Below are 10,625 nucleotides of genomic sequence, written 5' to 3' on the forward strand. Positions count from 1 at the left end.
GGGAATCTTGGTTATATTTTAGATTTGGGAGAGTGTGATTTACGTATTTTTATGGATAGATATGAAGCTGTCCTGGATCCTTGGATGGCATCTTAGTGGAAAATGTTGAATACAATCAATTCCAGTTATTTCCCGAGTGGCCTGACTTTTTGATTCCGTATGAGGAGTTGATGGCTCAACCGAAAGTTCGGATTGTGTATCATGACATTGACAAGGTGGATTCACAACTTTCAACTGGTTCATGTAGTTTATCTGTTAAGTTCCATTCTTTGTATAACTACTGTGGTTACTTTGTAGAACATAGGAAAGATGAATAATTATAAGCATGTTTCTAGACTACCAAGTCTTTTACTTCCATTGATAGGTCGATGTCAACAAAAGTTCCATTTTTCCAGTTGACCTTTCTAACCAAAATTAGTCCTCTTTTGGACGTGGAGTTGATGTCTTAAGTGGATATGTCATTAATTGGTATTATTCTATACTACTCAAAATGCCCGTAAATTCTGTGTAATGAAATTATGAATCAAAAAGAAATATAACTTCACTTATAACAGAAATTTCGACTAAAGTAATAAGGATGTGGAATCCAACTAGCAACAAAGTACATGCAGCCAAGCTATCTTAGGGTTGAAATTCGTATCAATAGAAAGAAAGGATTCAAGGAACTAGTTGCAATGAACAATTTAATGGAAAACTAACAGCTCAATGATCAACCGAGAAAAAGAGGAAGAGAACGAAAAGACTGAAATGTGCTTAAAAGGCATCAATTCATCATAAACAAACAATTAAAAATAATTCCATTTCTGTATGCATTTTATCTCGTTAGCAACGGAATTATATAAGAAATGTCTGCAAAATGTTTTGGTCGGCATGCTGTTCTAATAGCAACGGCAATATCAGCATCTTCTTTATGACCAGATTGTTTGCCAATATCTGCTGCATCAGCGGCAGCACACTGCCAAAAACAAGGTTATGAAGCAGCTTAAAACTCAAAGTTCAATTATACATTGAAAAAAAAAAATCTCAGGTGCCTCAAACAAACAAAACACAAAAAATCTCAGCGCCTCAAACAAACAAAATACAAAGCAGCCTCTCAACCATGTTGCACTGAAACTGTTAAGGATTGTAAACTCAGCGTACCTGCTTCCCTTCCACTGCCAATTTGCCCTTCCTCTTTGGCTCCTCGGATTGAAATTGCCTGTGTACCGCAGTAACGTAAAAATTAAATATAATCGACATTTACAACAATCTGGTTTGATATCGACATAGGCAAGGTGATATAACCAAATTAAGGTTCTCACTTACGTGTCTATAACGTGATGCACGTTGTTCTTGCCTCTACGACGTCTGCGAGTGGGCTCCCTTCCGTCTGCCATGGACCTGTTTCAGGCAAATGTCTGGTAAGCTGCTCTTTTGGTTATGTCTAACAAATCGTGATATTTAGAAAGAGAAGGAACCTGAATCAGATTGTACTGGGTTTCCGGCGATGACTAGCGTTTGTTAGATTGAATAGATTCGACTCAGATCTCCCCGCAATAACTCCAATAAGCTTCGTCGCTAATCAACTATTGGAAGGCGGACAGATATCAGCTCACAATATAGCTCAATTAACTCCTGAGCAGCCATCATATTCTCTTCTCTAATAATACGCTCTACCTGAATTCATATACCAAAAAAGTCGGTACTAAATAATCATTACTAATTCTGGCTACAACGATTAAGGAAAAGGAGAAATTACCCGAATCCGAGCAGTAGCTTCTTGGCCAGTCTCAAGAAGCTTGGCAATGTCACGGCGCATCTGTTTGATCTGACTTTCTCTCCTGTTCCTCAGCAGCCTTATCCGCGGAATAGTTTTGCTACGACACACAGAGAATGAAACTTACATAAAATCACTGTAAAACCAAACCTCCACATAAATCAACACGACTATTTTCTACTTGCTCAACGTCCCAACAGCCATAGAAAAATCAACCCAAGCCTTGGATGATCAATAATTCACAAACCCAGAAGGTGGAAATACAAGACAAATCAAAAATCAAGAAAAAAAAAAAGGATAGAAGGGAGAGATCATGATACCATTTGGTGGCTTTGAAGCCCTTGTCGAAGAAGGAATCGAGCATCGACATTTCGAATCGCTAAGAATGAAAGATTAAGGGAGAAAAGAAAGAGTGAGATTGAATGGGTTGTTTGAAGATTGTGATGTGGAATGATGAGATTGAATTATGTGACAACCTGCTATGTATAAATGATTCGACTCTTCTCTCTTGGCAACGACCAACGTATGCAACCTCTATGTGTTGTTTGAGTCTAGATGCACAACTTCGAATCGATCGAAATAGACGAAGCCTTGAGACGCGGGTGGGCGATCGATCGCGCGCAAATTCTCTCGTCTATCCCTCAGTAAAGCAGTGAAATCATGTAGTTACCGTGACAAACCGAAATTACGTAACTACCCTTCCGTTAAGGGATCCGTCTGGTGTACGGTACATCGCGTGTAGTCCAGCTTTTGCCTTTAAAACTAAGCATTTAGTTAATGGAATAGTAATGTGGAACTGTGGGAACTATATATGGACTTGGTAGATAGGGGTTACTGACTTTCTAGATATGGACATTTGGTTTTTTTGTTTCTTCTTATTTTTTATTTTTGAGAAATAGACGGCATTTGGTTGTTAATTAATTTGTTTGTTCCAATCTAATTGCTGAGACCAATTGATCTTTGCAAAGAAGTTATATTAATTCAACAACTTGAAATTATTGTAATATTTGAATGTTTTATTTAACTATAAAAAAGTCATCAAATTACTTGTATAATACGTGAGAGGACGTGAATTACACACACAAATGTACAAATCTACTACTATAAAGCGAATAATTTTTAAATCACCAAATTATGTTATGACAATATTACTCCTATTAAGTTGATTTAGATTATTAAGAACAAGTGTCAGTATGGTAAATAGCAAACTAAAACAAATAAAATAAAGATATAATTGGGAAGAGAAAAACATGGATAGTAGATATAAAGAGGGATTACAAGATTGATAACTGCACTTACAAAAACAGATAAATAAACTTGGAAAGGGATACAAGTTTGTATAAAAAATATATATAAACTGATCAATGAAAACATCTTAATTTTAGAGGTGATTATGTGACACCTTTGTACAGGTACGGGCAGAAGGCTAGTAATTATAAACAGCAGTCTTCATGGAAGTGGCAAGTAATGGAATTTCCATCAACTTATCAAGTGCCAATCTTTCACACAATGAACCCTAAACTAATTAATTTATGGTTCTAGATTATAAACTAATTAATCCACCATGTTGTGTACGAGAAGTGGAGAACTTATCGATCTCTCAAACTTAGCTCAGCAAACAAGTTTTTTGATGAATGCACCAAGCCCACCAAAGTTTGCTGTGGTAATGTTTGGGTCCGGGCTGCGTCGTACTTATTGGGCCAGTCAGACCAATTCGCTTCGGCCCAAATCAAGTTGCACCAACAATGCAGAAGAAGCTGGTCCAGAACAAGTATCAGGCTAGTTTTCAAGAAAAGAAAAAAAGAAGTATCAGGCTCATCCGAGGGTGAAGATTGAAAATGAGAGGGCAGACAGGGTACTCTTGCGCAGTGTGAAGAACGTCAGCAAGGTTTTGGAGTACAAGCAGAAGCGGCGGCCTCGGGTTGTGGAGGATGCATGTAATCGATCTCCAGGCTTTAGATTTTTCTTATCCAATCGACATGGGTGGTGAAAGTTCATGTATGAAGATAGGTGATCGTAACAAAGCAGCGCGCAGCTTCAAGAATTATTATCCAAGAAGGTATCTGTGGAGGGAGTGCTAAAATTTCAGATCAGCGAAACAGGGAAGAGTAATGGTTATGGAGCATATAATTCTGCAGCAACAAGGTGGATGTCGGTGCTTGAAACAATCCCTGAAAGAAGTGAGTGGGATCATATATACATAATAAATGAACTATTTTATGCTAAGAAAATTAATTTGATGCTTCACTTTAGGCATGCACTTTGCTGAATAAATAGCTAGAGAGACAAAATAATGATTCACCTCATCTTTTTCACTACTATGTTCTATGATTGAGAGAACCATAATGCTTTTTCTTAGATGAACTCTTATTCCTATAAAAAAAAAAAAAAAAAATAAATGAGTTTCTCTAATCTGAATTTATAATGTTAAGTAATTCCTATCTTTTTATATATAACATAATATGACACGTAACGAGTAAAATATATAGTAATACTCGAAAAAAGATTATAATCATGATTGAAAATCTCTCGTTAGATTTTATAATGCCTCACCTTGTTGCCTAAATGCTTCATTTGCGTTTCATGTGTAAGTGCTGCCAATTTTCTCTCCCCCAATTTCCGTGGTTTCCCAGTCGTCTATGCCCTTTTCTGTCTCGTGGAAGGCCAAAAAGAATATGGCTATGACCCTTACCTTGGAAGGCCATCTCTTTCTACATGCATACGACTGGTCAAAATCTCAAAATCTTAGCCACTTTCGCTTTAAACAATGAGTGAATGATGATAGTGAGTCTCCAAGTCATCACATGTTGGGTACTTCTAGCTATCTCTTTACCAATGGAGCTCCCCTCTGCAATATTGGCGCGTAACATGTTGGGTCCTCATTCTCGTCTCTTTAACCTAGACCAGTCTTAGATCTTTTTCTTTTGTTCCAGAAAATGGTAGCCGTGTCAGGGTGAGCTACAATTTAGGGTTAAGAGCAATTTAGGTATAACCACTTATTAAGGGATGTTTTTCACAGGTTATGGTTCAAACTTATAACCTCTTGTTACTAATAGAACATTTGCAGCGTCTGTCTCACTTACAACCTAATATTATACTTCTTCCACCAGACTAACCCTATCGTGTCAAACCGGTCTAAGGTTTTCATAAAGAGAAAGCAAGACAAAGATGTTTAATGGGTTTCATTGACCGGAAATCAAAAATGCTTCGTCGGCTATATGGACCCAAAAGTACCGACTAATCCATCAATTTCAGACATGGACCGTTCCACCATCCTTGTAGAGTTGTAGTTATATAACATATACACATTGTACACACTAAGCTTTTATGACGACAGGACAGTTGTCTTCATTGGTCACCTTGGCTTTCTTTCCCTCTACCCTTTTGTTTTCTATATCCACTGCTTGGTTTAGGAAAGCTCCCAAGAAGAATCCCACCGACGTTTTCCTCTATAACTCAACAACTCCCCCTCTCTAAGTAGTTGTGGAATTTCTCAATGGGAAACTGCTTGTTTGGAGGTATGGGAGATGCAGCTGGTGGAGTAGTCCAAGTGACGACGGCCAATGGCGGCATCATGGAGTTTTACACGCCTATTACAGTAAGCTCCATCACCGACGAGTTTCCCAGCCATGGAATTTTCCGAAGCCATGATCTCTTCTGGAAGCCGCTCGCTAACAGCGAAGAACTTGTGGCAGGCCAGTCATATTATTTGCTCCCACTCAACAGCCAAAGCAATCACTTGGGAAGTAGTAGTACTAATCAGCTTGTGCGTCAAGGCCATGTTAGATCCAACAGCATACCTTTACCTACTTTGCTTGCCGGAGCGCCGTACCGGATGTCGCTTGATTACCAGGGAATGGTGAGGAAATCTTACACTGAAGCGTTTTCGAGGTATAATAATGTGAGCTTTTGGAAGGTGAAGCTGGTGATTAGCCCTGAACAGCTTTTGGAGATACTATCGCAGGAGGGTCGGACGCAGGAGTTGATTGAGAGCGTGAGGACGGTGGCAAAATGTGGGAGTGGTTCGGTATCGGCTGCCGGGGGATTTTCCGATCAGTGGAGTCTTTCCAGTAGTAGCAGGAATGCTTCTTCTACTTCCAAGAAAGATTTTGGATTGGTAGACATTTGATTCGTAGGAGTTGCAGCGTTGATATTTCTCTTTTTGTGTATGGTCTTCGACTTGTAAGAAATAGTGTGTCACTGCTCAAACCTCAATGTACTGATCAGAGTCTTATATCCAAAGTTATTGATTATGTTGTGCCATATTTGTAGCATAATATGATTGTGTGAAGTCTGCAGAAAGGATCAAATGAAGATGTGCCAGAGCCAAAAAATAAGTAATTAGGTCTTGGGTGTAGTCTTGAAATTCTTGGGTGTGTCTAGAAATCATCTTCTATAGGAACTTCTGTATTTGCAAACCCAACTGATAATAATGGGTTAAATTTATATCATCAGCCTAATCAAAGGATCAATTCACAAAGCCCAAAGTCCAATTATGACCTAGAATCCTTCGACGCATTTCATCATTTCATGCAATGTTGGAAAACCTCAAAACCATATCTTATTTTGCATTCAACTACTATATCATCAGTAACTCCAACCAAAATGGACTTCAAACATGCATTTTACTCATGTATAAGCCTACTTTAAAAAGCAAATATTGTAGAAAACGACGTGAGAACTGAGAACTAAAGAATCTAAGGAAAAAAAAAAAAAAAAAGAAAGCTAAAGGATCAGAAAGAAAAAGCGTGACAATTTACAAATTGCCAACAAAAAGAGCTGGGGGTAATTCTGGTCCTAAAGAAGCTAAGGATGCTACCATATATTTCTCAGAGAAGTCGAATCATGTTTCGATTAAGTACTGCGCAACTCTGTAATCTTACTGTTGTTGCTGAATTATTTTTCGAAAAGTTCATCAATTATTAATTTTCCAGATATCCATAACCTGCATATGCTTCTATTCGACCACATTTCATTTGACCATTTCATATAAAGCCTACAACTTGGTGTAAAGCCTTGATATATGTATAAAGCAGAGGCCATGGCCATCCTGTAAAGTATAGAACTAGCTAGGTGTTAGAAAAGAAAACCAATAATTTCAAGCTATTCAATCGCGTTTCAGATCAATGGGGAGCGAAATGTATAAAGTTCAATATTATTGCGCGCATGCATCTTCAAAAAATAAGCACGAGAACGTGAAGGTCTTGTTCCCTTAACAGGTTTGTCCTAGTGACAATTAAGTTGAAATGCCATTGTCAAGATATGTGTCACTGCAACATTGGCCTCCCATAACAAAATAAAGTATATATTCAAACAAATTCTAGGTGTAGGATGGGCGAACCGGTTCATTCAAAATAATAAACGACTTGTGTAAATCAGTGTAAATTATATAAATTATAATTATTTTTAATCACCGTATCATGTGTGAATTAGAGGAAATCATTCACTAATAATTGTATGCCCCATATCATGACAATTTGTGGTTTAAAGCTGCTTTAGCAAGATTCCGCTGAGGTTAATCAAGCACTAGCTCTAATAATATCTTGTTGTTGATGCGTTTTGTCGAGCTCAATCTTATTAAGTTCAGAGGCCTCATATATAAGATTTTCCATTTGTATGTGTTTATTATGTTTATATATGTACTACAGATTCAGTAGACTTGATGTATAATCAGCCATGCACCAACTTAACATTTTCCGGTAACATTGAGAGATACTTGACTAGCTAGCTAGCTAGCTTCTCAATCATATATAATGATCAATCACTGAGAAAAAAAAAACCCTCTATCTTCATATTTACACCACTACAATTAGGTCATTAGGTCTCTAACCGGTAACTAGGGCGTCCTCGTCGTCATTATTCATTAGTATAAATTCACTATCAAGCTCGAAGCTGACTGCTTGAACAAAGGAAATAGTTTGCTAGCTAGAATTAATCAAGTTCAAAGGTTTGCTAGCTAGAATCAAGTTCAACATTATCTGAACGCGTCGCAGATACATCATATATTCAATATTAATAAGGTGAAGAGCTTAGTTTGAATCTCGCCGATTTTGATTGGAGTTAAATCTTAATATATTATTAGTGGCCAAGAAAGAAGATGAGCGTTCTGACATAATATCCCGATATATATGAAACAGTTTATGAGCTAGCGTATGTAGAAGATGCTGATAAAACCGTGTGATCTCAATTAAAAGAGAAATAAAATGATTAGTATTTTTATATTTTCCATATCTTTTAAAGATGCAAATTAAATTAATACCAGTAAAACAACAATGCACACATGTTATACGAATCAATGGCAATGGGTTTAATTTTTTTGAATTAGGGCATGTGAAATAAAATGTCGTAGTCCCAATTTCTTCTGTGTCAAGACAACAGAGATTTGCCAACCTCAAAGGCATGCACGTAGGTACATTGTTTTACATCAAGAGAGAACATATATATATATATACGCCTTTCCACACACACATGTTGCGTCACAACAAGCACACTAGCTACATCAATCCCCATCTCCCCCGCAGTTTTCGTTACATTCTTTTTAATTAATTAGTTTAATTAAGCCACTTTAATCTTTGTTCATGATTTGTCACAATACACGTCACTTGAAAATTAACCACCGTCGACTATCCCAAAGGTTTAGATGGACTTTTAGATATTATAATGGTAATTAAGCCTAACGTTAGATCTGAAGTCATGGAGGAGTAAGATGAGATGTCCCCAGTGCAGGTTAGTGAGAGAGGTGGTTGCCAAGTCTATTAGTCTCCCGTCAGATCATGATTATGCATAGAATTTGTGGGCAATATAACGCTCATCATTATACCAAAGAAGACATCCAAGGCGCTCATTCATAACAGAAAATCCTCTTTGTTATATATTTCCAAAGATCGATAGTGGTACCGTTATGTGTATGTGGGTGTGTGTTCGAGAGTGAGAAAGACTTGAGACTTGAGAGAGATAGAGTAGTGCACTAAAACCTTCAACAACTGGCCATGTTCAACACTAAGATGGCATGGCTAATTTGTTACTTGTAGTGACTTGGGTTGTTTAATGTGGAAACACTCCAACACTTTGTGGTAAGCAAAAACGTATCGTATCTTAACATCTTATGATAAGATTCTTATCGTACGAACACTCTTGTTTTGTATTTTGCAAATCCAATCATGCAAACAAATGCAATGCAGTGGACCGAATTTGTGACACCAGGAATGACGTCACATCTACGGGGGTGAAGGGTACGAGGGTATCACACTATCACATAGAGCAAAAAGATGTTATGTTATTGTATCAATTTGAATCCGTTCTGATTTATCTATTTTCTTAGGTGTATATAACATACTTGGCCAAAATTGGATATGTGGGTTGGTGCGAGGGCTTAGTGTTACGACGACATCGAACCGTCCGCATGCATTTTACATTAGTGATACAAAATTTAAACTAGAGATATCAGAAAAGTTATCACATGCATAACTGGCTTGTGGCAGCTAACCGTTATATCAACAAGATTGTGTTATTATAATCTGGTACGGTTTATCTAAAAATGAATTAGTTTGATCGATTTAATTTAGCTACCAGCTTAAGTACTTTCTCTAAGTAGTTCATGCAGTTTTATTCTTCTCTTCCTCGGTAAAAATACGAGGCCAAGGAGTGGAGGAAGGCTATATTTTCGTCTAAAGTGTCGAGGTAAAACGTTAACTCTTTATACCGCAAAATAAAAGTCATCACAAGTGATTAACCTAGCTAGGTATGAAGTAATAACCTCCGCAAGTGATCATATGTACCAAAATCCATGCCAGGACAGCTGCTCGATCAAGTCCTTAATATCACTGCATCGATCCCACGTACCTGTAATCTACCCCATGCATGCAGCTATAATCAAGACAAGGGAAGGGACAGGGAAGATGGGGCAATTCTAGGTGATCGATTCCAGCTTTCCTGGTATGGATGGTGTTGTAATGGCAGTCATTTGCACTTCACATAAAGAAGATGTATATATGGTACCTTGATCTTTAGGACCATTTACTCAGAGGCGCCCTAGCTCTCTCATTCTTTAATTTCTACCCCGCAATGTGAATTTATACGGGACCCCAAAGTTACGTACCCTTGTACGTTAATAATTTGATCGAGACTCGAGAGGAGTAGCTAATATCCACGTACTAGATGATTTTGTGAGAAAATAGCTAGGCGACGTGGAACACGTATTCTCATTGGATCAAACATGTAGATTAACTGGTTTGCTAAAATTAAGTTACTCTATTGGTAGAAACCATAAGCAACGAGTGAGAAAATATGAAAACCCTATATTACGTGCTAGCAATGTCAATGAACATCGCTAAAGTGTGAATCGACAGAGCCTGCTCTAGAACCATGTAGAAGTTTGAGTGCGTATCTAACACAGAACCGATGAACCAGCAGGGCCGGGTATGAGTTAATGGAGACAATTCCTTTGTTCAAACATATGAAATGGCCTGTGTTATCGAATGAGGAACTAATTCATATGTGTGTAAAAGAATTAGGGTAAAATTATCGAAACGAGAACAAATATGATCGAACTCAATAATTAGAAGAAGCTACCCATTCTTTTCCGAAAGCAAAGAAGCAGCTGGCCGGCGTCTATGCTAGCTTGTGGGATTCTAATTCCAACCTCCAGAGCCGAGTTAATACAAGCAGGGGGAAGAGGCCGCGATGTCTTTGCTCTTCTGCTGAGGGTCCTTATGAAAGCTCAGTGGCTCCGACCCCATCATTTCTGTCGCTCTCTTTGGCTTCTTGTCTTTGAGAGGTGGTTGCACAGTTTAAACGAGTGCATGATACCTCCAATTCGATCGAGAGAGAGAGAGAGAGAGAGAGAGAGAGAGAGAGAGAGAGAGTAATA

General features: G+C 38.0%; 1 protein-coding gene across 1 annotated transcript; it reads left to right on the forward strand.

The window, feature by feature from the left end:
• The first annotated feature begins 5,136 nt into the window (after positions 1–5,136).
• LOC101301740 lies at positions 5,137–6,138 on the forward strand. The gene has a single exon (XM_004309482.1). The coding sequence runs from the start codon at positions 5,253–5,255 to the stop codon at positions 5,883–5,885; it is 633 nt and encodes a 210-aa protein (XP_004309530.1). The 5' UTR covers positions 5,137–5,252; the 3' UTR covers positions 5,886–6,138.
• Positions 6,139–10,625: the final 4,487 nt, after the last annotated feature.

The sequence above is a fragment of the Fragaria vesca genome, unplaced genomic scaffold, assembly GCF_000184155.1.
Source record: "Fragaria vesca subsp. vesca unplaced genomic scaffold, FraVesHawaii_1.0 scf0512956, whole genome shotgun sequence".
NCBI lineage: Eukaryota > Viridiplantae > Streptophyta > Magnoliopsida > Rosales > Rosaceae > Fragaria > Fragaria vesca.